The 11,849-nt window shown below is 39.6% G+C and overlaps 1 protein-coding gene across 1 annotated transcript; it reads right to left on the bottom strand.

Annotated features, from left to right (window-relative positions):
• Positions 1 to 378: 378 nt before the first annotated feature.
• On the bottom strand, positions 379 to 8,595 carry ZNF597 (zinc finger protein 597). Its single transcript, XM_016166626.2, has 3 exons — positions 8,256 to 8,595; positions 7,301 to 7,454; positions 379 to 5,337 (listed from the first exon to the last, which is right to left on the bottom strand). The coding sequence occupies exons 1-3, from the start codon at positions 8,286 to 8,288 to the stop codon at positions 4,217 to 4,219; spliced, it is 1,308 nt and encodes a 435-aa protein (XP_016022112.1). The 5' UTR covers positions 8,289 to 8,595; the 3' UTR covers positions 379 to 4,216.
• Between the last annotated feature and the right edge of the window lie 3,254 nt (positions 8,596 to 11,849).

Genomic DNA, 11,849 nt, shown 5'->3' with positions numbered 1-11,849 from the left:
GTCTCATCTCGTTGGCATTTCCGCCGGCACGAGGGGATGGAGGACCTCAAGCTTTCAGAGTACGCTACCCAGCTCATCCCCACCTCTCACCCACTGCTCCAGGCGGCGACCCAAACGGGCAGTCGCTGCCCTTCGTACCTGGAGGAACCTAGTCCTGTACCTCCGCCATGAGGCAAACACAGGAAGGGAACTAAACACCTAGTGCTGTCTCTCGGAACAGCGCTGAAGTGTACTTGAGTTACGGGGAACAAACGACTTTACTGCCATTATTAAATGGCTCGAAGTAACTCTCTCCAAATCATAATCCCACAAGTCTTCAAAATTCACCTAATTACCATCTAAAATCACGTAAGTGTAAAAAAAAAATGTTCCAACTCATTACCATCATCATAAAAAAAAAGCATTTATTAGATGTCAAACTGTACATCACAAAGACATTATCACTGCCTAGTAAGAGCTTGAAATCTAGAGCTAAGCTTGATAATACACCAAAACCAGTAAAAACAAACAGTGCAAGTGCATTCAATAAACATACTTCTGAGGTATCCAAACGAACTAGAGATTGCAGTATATTCTCAGGTTTCTTTAAGTATACTGAGGTCATATTCCCATCCTCCCCAGACTGTTAATGCAAGCAGGATGCCAAAAAATAAAAGACAAAACACCTGAAGTCAGATGGGCCTGAAAAGATGAGTAATGGTCATACCATAATCAGATCAATAGCACTCTCTATCTACAAAACTAAAATAGATGAACATACACACTTCGTTACTTTTTAAACAGATAGTCAAAGCAAAAACACTTTTTTATTGAAATTCTATAGGGATAACAAGTTTAATGAACAATTCAAAATAGACTGCTCAGATAAACTATAACCTACTTTGCACACATGTGTAGTAAATTGGCAGGTTACTTTGAGCAAAATCTGTGTTGTCAGATTGTATGACATGCTGCACTCATTACATCGGTGCCAATTAATTATATCAGAAGTCAGACTTAAAACAGCATTCACTGTGAAATGTCGTTTGCTTTTAGTTTTAACTCCCTGAATTACTGAGTCATTTTCTATGTTAAATGGGGAGATGCAAATAGACTATTACTTATTGCAACAAAATTCTAAACAAAACTACTTTGAGTCCAACTGTTTCAAGAATAACAACTAAATTTCATATTTCTTTAATTACAAAATGTAAACCGTTGACACCTGAATTCTGTTGGAATACTGTTTTCATCAATGATGGCTATTACAGGCCCTAATAGTCTGGCAATCACATTAAGAACTTGTTTGGTACACATTTTCAACACTGCATCAACAACAAAAAACAAATTTGTTCAGCAATTTCTTCAGTACAAAGTTTTACTCTGCATAGTGTCAACATCCATGCTGCAACAAATGTAGTAAAACAACCATTCATAACAATAAACTCCTCCATGTAGTTTTTTATGCCTATATTAACTTTTATCAAGTATTTGTTCACACTAACATGGTTCATACTAACATGGCTCATATTTCTGACAATCTGTGGAATCTATCTTCATCAGTTGATACTGTACACAGAAGGGTGAAAAGCTATCATTATTGAAAAAACAGCATGGAGCTTACTGGTGAACACTGACCTCTTCAACTACTTGGGCTCAGAGCAGTTTGAATTACATTAAGGTTTAGGTGTAAGTGTACAATATGGCAGCAACTGAAAATATGCCTTTCACAGTAACTGACGCTCAGGGTTTTAAAAAATGTTTTTCTGCGTGGCAATTATTAACACTGTCAAAGAGACAATTACACTCACATTTATATTGTTTTTGTAAAAGTGCTATTTTTCTAAGCTTATGGAGATTTGGCATAATCTTCTAAAATATGGAAAATAAAAATGTAAAACCTGAAGTTAATTGTGAAAGCGACTTTCCATATTGAGGTGCAGAGAGCATTTTTGGCATAAATCTCACCTTTTCCTGCACTTTCTTAGGAGCAAAGAATGATGGCTACTATCTTTTGTCAGCCCCATTTTATCCAAGTACCTTCTCAAATGATCTTTCCTACTTCTTTCTGCAGCAACTCTGCTAGTGGCCTCTTTCCCCAACTAACTCTTCAGTCAACTGAACTATGAGAGCCCCTAATATGTGCTGACGAAGCACTGTGCCAGCTGCTCCCACCGAAAACAGAAGCAGAACAGGGAGGCAGTGCTTTTTGATATTTAGCAAAGATCATTATATCCCAAGCAAGCTGATAAAAAATCTAAGTGGAGACCATCTTTCTATACAATTCTGAGCACCTGGAAGAGACCTGCTAAAGAAAAACCTCCACAAGATCTTGCTTTTTTAAGACCCTGAAGTCCTGGCGGACTGGTGTCCTGCATCTTTAGAGTAGAGACATAAGAAACAAAGAGCAAAGTGTGACCTTAACACATTGAGCACAGGGTCTCAACTGGATCCACAAACAAGAAACCAGCAAGAACAAAAGGGAAAAGGAGTGGGTGAACTGTGTTAGGGCTATTGGTTTCCATTTTCCTTACTCACCAACAGTATCTTCCTGCCTCAAACCAATGTTAAGAGCTTACAGCGATAGCCAGCATATTTTTGAATATTGTCCTCTGCTGTTCTGTAGAAAGACCACATCTTCAAGGTACTACTTTCCATCCACTTAGTCCTACTGCTCATGAGATTTCCCAGTGATAATCCCATTTTAGTAAGTGCTGTACATATACACTATTTAAATAGAATAAAACCATTCTCACATTCCAATCTAAAGCCCACTTAAATGCTGTTTTGCTGATAGGTACATAATTTTGCTTTAAAGAGAAATTCTGTATGAATATATATTGACAAGATTAACTGGTTCTTTAACAATAACCATTCCACAACAATATTGTGCTCTGATATTTTTATGTCTCAGCAGTATCTAAAGACCTATGTATTATCAAGTATTTTGGTTAAACTCTAACAATTCCTATATATCTCTTCTTTAGAGAGGATGAGGGAATTTTTCTTTTAAACCAAAATCCACCTGAAACTATATGGACTGTACTCTGTAGAGTATGTAATCTCTGATCTGATCATAGGGATGAGTTTGAATTTAAAGTCCTGGAGAGTCTTTCTGTTGTTTTATAACCATTCATGTAAGTCAGGCTTGGGATAAAGCACAAAGGGAATATGAACCTGTCATAGGATGCATGTGTATGGGGTAGCCTCCATCCTTACTCACCTATCTCAGCCTCCCCGGATGCTTGTGGTGTTACCATGTAGAATGAATGCTAACATATAACACAAGTGTCACAGAATGCACAGCCTTCAGTGTCAGAAAGACCTAAGGCTAAATGCCAGCTTCAGCACATTGCTATTTTTGTGACTTGAGCAAGGTATTGATTTTACCCTCCGTGGGGTTGTTTTCTCATTTATGAAATGATAGTCCTGTCACATATTCTGAAGATTAAATTACATAATATACGTAAAGTACCTAGCATGCTCACTAAATAGCTAGGCTGGTAATAATATGCTTCAGTAGAAACTTGGAAGTAAATCCTCTTAGAGGAGAAAGTATCTTTCCTTTGATCAAATCCAGGCACCAGAAGGGCTATTGTCAGAGTGCCAAAATTTCTTGCAAACCCTTGAACCACAAAGGCCAACAGCATCAGATCTAAGAACAGGAATGCCACAGATACAAATAGTCATCATGACACCAACTAGCCCTTCCATTTGGGAACTTTTCACACAAAGGGAAAAAAAGCTTCTAAACCCTTCTAGAAACTCATGTGTAAAACAATAACAATCTCATACGATTACATTCAGAGAGGAATAGCAAAAACGAGTATAACAGATATAAAAGTATTTAACTTTCCTAGATACTATTTCTGCAGAACTGGCAAAAAAATAAATTCTCTAAAACTCACTTAGAAACCATGTAAACAAAATAACCTTCATTTTAATGAAAGTTGAATTTAAAAAATTTTCCGTATCATTTTCCAACTCATACAAATGAAATTTAAACAGTAAACAGTGAGTGGCTTCACTTACTAGCTGTAACACTTTTTATGCTTCCTCAACTATAAAATAGAAATCATAGTGCCTAAATCAAGCGTGTGGTGAAAATTAAATTATATATTATTACATGGAATGTGTGTAAAGTGCTTGCATAATGCCTGGCACATAAAGGGTAACTATTTCCCTGTTTTTAGTATAGATGCTGAAACACACAAGCATTGATGAAAATTTGCTATATTTACATGACGTTTTTCGTATGGGTTTGCTGATGAGTAATGAGATGCATATTCAACTTGAAACTTTTTCCACACACAGAACATTTAAAAGGTTCCTCTTTTGTGTGGCTCTTCTGGTAGCATGCAAGGTCTGAATCCAAAATAAAACGTTTTCCACGTGTCTTGCGTTTATGGGACTTTTCCCCCTTGTGAATGTTCTGATGGGAAACAAGCTCAGAGATATGAAGAAAGGTCATCATACATCCAGGACATTTTAAGGGTTTGGACTTTGAAAACAAAATTAAGTTTTCCCTACAATCGCTGCAGTATTCAGAGTTGTCCTTGTGGTCCTTCTCAGGGAGGGAAAGATGTGAGGGCTGCTTGAAGCATTTAGTGCACTGAATATACTGGTATTGGGTGGCTGATGTGTGCAAAGCCACCTCATGCTTCTCATGCAAAGCAAGATTTGTTTTCTGATCAAAATATTTATCAGAGTTGGTACATTCATAGGCTTTTTTGGCATCATGGGTTTTCGGATGCTGTGCCAATCCAGGGAGACACGTAAAACCTTTCCCACGTATGCCACATGTGTAGGCTTTCTCCTTAATGTGGATATTCATGTGCCGAGAGAGAGATGACTGCTGGCGGAAGCTGCTACTGCACTCAGCACACTTATAAGGCCTCTTGCGGATATGGATTCTCCTGTGTGACCTCAGGTTGGCTCTATGGTTGAAAATCTTCCCACAGGCATCACATTTATACTTTTCCTCTCCTGAATGAGTTTTCTGATGCAAAACAAGGTAGGAATTATCACTGAAGCTTTGGTCACACTCAGGACACTTATATGAATTTCTGGCTTCTTCCTGGGGAAATTCAAGAATTTCAGAAAGTGCTTTGGTTCCTAAACACTGAGATAGTTCTATTAAGGGAGTGTGGTTTTCAATGGTAACTAAAAGGCTTATGAACCTTTTCGTGTAAGCAGAAGTTCCACCTGATATTTTCCTTTCAAGAACTCCATCCTCAGAGGACTTTTCTGGGTAACAGACGAGGGGCACAGCAGTGGAGTATTTTTCTAGGGCAAGTTCATCAAGTCCCACAGATTCTAGATTTAGTTGCTGATTATTCTCAATCTTGCCTCCCCTTCCTGTTGATAAAAACAAAACATAACAAAATATAAAAAACACCCTGAAGTGATACTGGGGAAAAAGAACAAGCTAAGTTCACATAGGACTGAGAAACTATAGATGCTTTATCCTATAACTCAGAAACTGATAGTATACAAAATTGGGAGCCAACTGACTTTCCAAAGGATCTAGTTCTAGATGAGCCTGCAAGGGGAAGAATCGGAAAATAGCTACAACTAAGTCAGGACAGGAACTAAAGGCAATCTCAGTAGATACCGTGTAGAGGTGGAGTTTTCCACTTAGTCTATTTAGGTCTCAAGAGCTTTTTTTTTTCATCGTTGCAGCAACCACAATTGGAATAGGGATTAGGATTCACATTTATCAAGAAAGAAAAAGAGCAAATGAGTATTTTTCTACCTAGCTGAGAAATATTCTGGTTGTTAGAAACCATTTGTCACCAAGAGAGTTCTTTAAAATTTCTTTACCTCTCATCAAGGAAAGATCAAGGTAGAGCTACTATACAAACCACAGTGAAATAATAACCGGTCTCATTGCTAGGATGGATAATAAAACTTGAGCCTACCAAAAAGCACTTCAATATTTTTCCAAACATTCTTAATTTATAAAGTCAATATATCAATACAGAAGTCGTCATTCCTTCCAAAGAAGCAATCCTGTGATTGATTGCCCTAGCTCGCTGCCTGGAAAGGGTTTCTTCTGGGCTGCAGTGCATTGTGTGGGAATCCAGACAGTACCCAGTGGTTTTGTTGATTCGAGGAGACCAAGTTCAGCAATGCCAACATGGCTAGAATTTGACAGCAGAGTATCCGAGAAGAAGCATGGGTCCAAGCACAGAGTTCTGAGTATCTAGAAAGGGTCCGCTTAAGTCCATGGCTAAATGCTAATCTGAAAGTACACATAATGTGTACTTTACCTACCCCAGGCCAGGGAAAGAACCATTAAAAAGGAATAGACAGAACAATCTCCAGAGTTCACATAACAGTTCAATAGTTCATGTTCCCACCAACCAAAGTGGAAGGATTCCCCCCCCTCCCACCTCCCTTCTCTGCACCTTATACACAGAGCACTGGGCAGTATCCTCAGAAAGACAAAGCCTCAGCAGCAGGCCAAATCGGCCCTAGGCTAAAGGTTGCTCTGAATATACCCTAACAAAGCAAAAAACAAACCTTGGAAGGATCGTATTGATCTCAAATAACTTAAATGCACCCCACAACAAAGACCAAAACATTTTTAAAAAATACAACAAAAGCCAGCATCCAACAATATAAAACTCACAATGTCCAGCATCCAATCAAAAATTACCAGGCATGTAAAAAATCAGAAAAATATGACCCATATCTATGAGCAAAATCAATCTACAGAAACAGACCCAGAAATGACACAGATGATAAAACTAGTAAAATGTTACTCACTATTATAAATAAATATACTTCATATATACAAGAAGGTAGAAGAAAACATGAACATGATGAAGACAGAAACAGAAAATATAAAATATCAGTAATGGGATAGTTTCAAACAGTCAACCCTAGTCAGGGATAAAAGCTACTCAATCACAGAAACATTTCTGCATAGAGAGTTCCCCTTAGGTGAGAAAGGTACAGCACCTTCTTGAGAGTAAATCAATTTCTAATCTTATGCAAGTGATAGAAACCTATACTAAACTATATTATGAGGTTTCACAAGTAAAATTGTGAATTGACTGTAACAAATATTTGGGAAGATAATCAGATACTGCCATGTCTCATGCAAAACCACAGGCACAGTATTCGACGGGATTTTTATCTTTTAAAAGTCATCTCATCCTTTAAAAATTGCGCTGTCATGCAGGTTCTTACAATATCCACATCAATCACCCAAGGGATAGGTCCTGCTCTCCCATACCAACACGTGGATGAGACATGAAATCCTAATCACAGGACTGACCAAAATTCCAAAATGCAAGAAAAATAATTGCCTTACCTGTCAAAGCCATACCCTCGAAACACTCCGGTGTGGTGTCTCTGCTGAGGGACCTCAGGGCAGGGTGCAGACTCACACTTTCCTCTTGAGAAAAATACACAGCCAGATCCTCAAAAAGCATTGGTGGCGTCCGCCCAAATGCAACCTCTTCAGTCTAGGAAGGCCAAGAAGAGATAGAAACATCAGATGTAAGGGAGGAAAGGGCTTGGTGTAAACGGTTTCTGCGAGCTGGGGATGGGGTAATGGGGTATAAATGGATTCTATGGGCTGATGGTGGGAATCAGGAAGGAGGTAGTAAAAACAGACAATTTCTGAGGCAGTGGTATAAGAACCAAGACGGTAAACTGTGAGAAGTTCCAGAAGAGACAACTAGAAAAGATGAGGGAACAACTCTGGGGAACATTAAGTATGCTCTAAGGGACAGAAGACTGAGCAGCCCAGGAAGAATCATGAAAGGGATAGAGATTCCAGTATTCTCCCAACACCCTTTCCTTTACTAGTCCCTCTCCTTCTACCAAATGCACTCATTCCTAAGCTCACTGTAGCATCACATCCAGGCCTATTTCACCATCCCTAAGTTTACCAGTCCTATAAATCAACATAACTTCAGTGTGATTAAGAATCACCTGGGGGTTTTGTTTGTATTTATCAACGGGTGTGGAATGAAGTCTAGAAATCTAGAAATCTGGAATAAGCAGCATTCCAGAAGACATTTTGAGGTACTCTCTTATAAACTTCTATGGGCCCTGCTCCTAGGTGGTGGTTCTGAAAGTAAGAATTTGATACGCCATTTTTCCTTAGTGCCTGGTCTAGGAGTGAAGACAGGTTGGTGAAAGGGCTATTTGAAGATCAGAGGCCTTCCCATCACGTAGGGCATACCTTCTTCTAAAGGAGGACAGACAGAGGCCAGAAATAGCGACCGGAACTTGGACCGCGAAAAGGGACAGGGTCTTACCTGGGCCCCAATTGTCTCGAGGAACGACGCCATTTCGCGGGGTCTTCTTCAGAACGCCACAGAGACTTCGGGACAGAGCTGGGAAGAACGAGAATAGTCCTTAGAGGGCCAGTTCAGCTGCGAAGCTCCTCCAAGCATCCTCAGACTCCCTCATTTCCCCACGACTCCTCTACCCGGCCCGGCCACAAAAGGGCCTAATTCAGGGTCAGCTGGTCCCTAGTTACGGGTCAGGAACTAATGATTTTAGAAAACCTCCCGCTACCCAGGCAGAAGCAGCAGGAAGCGAACCCCAATTGAGACCTAAGACAACAAACCGCCTCCACCGTAAACATCACCCAAACCCAACCTTCCCAATGCTGGAGCTGACCTGAAAGCCGGAGGAAATGGTCACTCGCATTCATATACGCAACCCTGCCCTGCGATTGGCGACCGTGATCGCGGGAAGCAGTTCTTCTCGCGTGTTGACCAACGAACCCGTGGTTCGCAAGGCATGTTGGGAGATGTAGTTTTCTTTCCGGTTTCCCAAGCAAGTATTTCCGGTTCCGCTGCCTGGGTCTCCCTAGTGAGCTCTGTGCCGGCCAACCGGATGAAGTAGAGTGGTAGGATGACTCCGGAGGGACGTAATGTTTCAGGAAAGAAGGAAATTAAGAAGACAGGAGACTCCAGAACCCGAAAGATTATTGGTACCGAAACTTAGGTCCAGCCGGGGTGAGGTGAATGAGTGGCCATGAGTGCGAGACCTAGTCTTGGCCTGAGCAGTCCGCTGTGTCTTCTTGCGCTGACTATAGATACGTGGAATGCAAAGGGTTTGTCTTCTGCGTGGACAGAGTTCAGATCGGCTTAGACTGGGTTGCTAGTCTCCGACCCAGTGTATTGGAGCATTGAGACCCGCGGCTGCAGCCCAACGAAATCATACTCAGAGCCTGAGGCAGGGAGTGGAGTCATCGATTTCCTTCGTCCGAACGTTGTATGCCTTCTAATACTTCACGTTCGACCTGCCCCATTGCCACAAATTTTCCACGTAGTTAACACTGGGTGCTGTGGTGTACGAATTTGGAATTTAAAAACTGAACCCCTTCCCCAAGCTCTGCCACTAGTTGCTTCGGTCCTCCTGGCCAACTTTGCTTTCTTCAACTTCAAAGAGCTCAGAGCCTCTTCTTAGAATTTCAAAGAAGTTTTCGGTTTACAGAGGTGTTTGTTTGAAAAACAAGGATGATAGGTGCCTTTATAGAAAATTATGAGTGAGTCTCAATATATTTTCTTATTCTAGTGCCAGGTGTGTGCCTTTAGTTAAAAGGTTACTTAAGGAATAGTTGCATGATTATTGAAAAAAACTTTATCAAAACTCACAAAATAGGTATTGGGATTTGGTGGAATATCAGGATAGTTTCCACTTCAGGTAACTGAAAACCCAACAAAACCATGTTCAAAGGTAGGGCAGTTACAGGTTTGTTACTCTAGTGGTTCAATGACACCATCAAGGTCTCAATGCTTTTATATTTCTCCTGTGCCATCCTTGGCATGTTCACGGAGGCAACAATGCATTATGTTTTGTACCTGTGCTAAACTAGTCATTATCGAGAGTAAAAAGACTACTTATCATAATTGGCTTTGACCAATCATGGTTCACTGTGGGAAGGACCCAGCTTCTCTTTACCATCTACTTGCACAAAATCAGGCCTCTCTTGGAAAAGAAAAAGAGTAGATGTCAAGTAACAGTATCTGTCAAAAGGGACATCTGTAGACAGTAAGACTTAGGCCTTGTGGGAATGGGTCACAAAAGATGTATCTAGGGGTCCCAGGAGTAAAGAGAAAGATGTTTAAAGGACTGGTGTAGCAATGATAAACTTCCCTACGGGATGAGCCAATCCAAAGCATAAATGGTTAGAAGAACTAACAGCCTGGTATGTATTGGTCTAAACCAAAAGCATGGTCATTACAGAGTCACTGTATTGTTCAAGTAGTCCCCTTTCCCCTCTTCCCTGCATGTACATTTAATTATATTCTCTTTTCAGGTATGTCTCGTTTAGAGCTGAGATTCTCCTAATTGTGATTTTTTGCCCTTTCACCAAAAACGAAAGGCTCTCATGACCCCTTCCTTTGAACTGTGTTCTCATTATTACAAACAGATAAAACAGCTTCCAGTAGCTAGAAATGAAGCCTGTAGTATAAACTGAATGGATAATCAGAGAGAGAGGATTACCTTTGAAATGGAAAAGGAAACAAAATCTTCCCTAGACCTTCAAACTACCAAACTAAGTAGATCAAGAAAGAAGCTTGAAAGCTTGATCTTGGTAAAAGTAAAGAGAGAAGATACAAAATCTAAGGTAGACCAAGACTAAAAAATAAGACCAAGTTATATGCCTAACTTGATTTATTAAAATCAGAGATGTTCAACTATATATCCATTATTTGTTCAAGCAAAATATTTTAATCATCAAAACTTTAAAAATCCTTCTGCCACAACCTTTTGACAAGTTTCTTCATTATAGCCTTTAACATGACAATAATAATAATCTGTATGTTTTAATGTTCTCATGATAGCCAAACATCTACTTTCTCTCTGAAGATTACATTATACTTTTTAAAATTAAAAATAAATTATTATTATTTAAAACATAGTATATGCACATTTTTTATTTTTTATTTTTTAGAAAAATTAAGATTTATTGGAAGGACATTTTAAAAGGAGACAGGCCATGCTGGGGAAGACTGCAGGCCTGTGGAATTTGGGAGGTGAAGAGACAAGACTGTATACCCAAAGGGAAGAGTGGGTTTTTAGCAAGGAGAGTTGTAACAACCAGTATATGTATAACTTAGAAATTTAGAAAATGCAGATAAGAAAAAAAGAGAAAATAAAAGCACCACATTTGTACCACTCAGATATTACCACTGTTTACTCTTCAGTATACACACACACATACATTTTTTTTCCCCTTGCTAATTTAAAATGTGATTTCCAGAATTAATTGTTTACTGGGTTGGATGTTTTTAATACTTTCAGATGGTACTGCTTTTTAGGGTCCATTACTTACAAATATGTATGTCTCTAGGTCTTATGGCCTTAAATGTAGCCTTCATGAGATGTTATTACTAATGGGAAATTGGCCGGACCTTCTCACAGTGTACTAGGGAAGTCTAGAGAAGCAAGTTTATGTTTTCCCAGCATCAACAAGAGGCTTTTCTCACAGATATCCAGAATGCCTGAATGAGCAGTTAAAAAGCTAAGTTCACTAGTATCAAGTCTAATTAAGGGAACAATGGCTGCAGTTCATACATGCAGGATTTAATTTACCAAGAATAAGAGGCTCTCATGATTTTTAAACTAGGATCACCTCTAGCTGGGCAGCAGTTCCTTCATCAGAAAGAAGCCCGGGGCTCTGAAATGTACCCTGAATACATTAATCCCATTATCAGAAACTGGCTTTGCTCCATGTCAATTCTAGCAGAATTCTTTTTTAGCCACAGAGGCTAGGGATGCATCCAAAGAGTCTGGACCTACTGATACTGATTATAGAATTAGAATGGAAACTACAACCAGAGAATCCTGGAGGGCAATGAGATATACAGAAAATTCAGGTTAGACACAGTGAG

This window comes from Rousettus aegyptiacus, unplaced genomic scaffold, assembly GCF_014176215.1.
Source record: "Rousettus aegyptiacus isolate mRouAeg1 unplaced genomic scaffold, mRouAeg1.p scaffold_m13_p_8, whole genome shotgun sequence".
Taxonomy (NCBI): domain Eukaryota; kingdom Metazoa; phylum Chordata; class Mammalia; order Chiroptera; family Pteropodidae; genus Rousettus; species Rousettus aegyptiacus.
This window is presented reverse-complemented; position numbering and strand designations above follow the sequence as displayed.

Bases quoted from the DNA above. Each gene is read 5' to 3' on its own strand.
- ZNF597 (XM_016166626.2), bottom strand. From the start codon at position 8,288: ATGGCGTCGTTCCTCGAGACAATTGGGGCCCAG. The intron at 7,455-8,255 runs GTAAGACCCTGT...TGGCCTTCCTAG, and splicing joins TCGAGACAATTGGGGCCCAG to ACTGAAGAGGTTGCATTTGG. The intron at 5,338-7,300 runs GTAAGGCAATTA...TTTTATCAACAG, and splicing joins CGAGGGTATGGCTTTGACAG to GAAGGGGAGGCAAGATTGAG.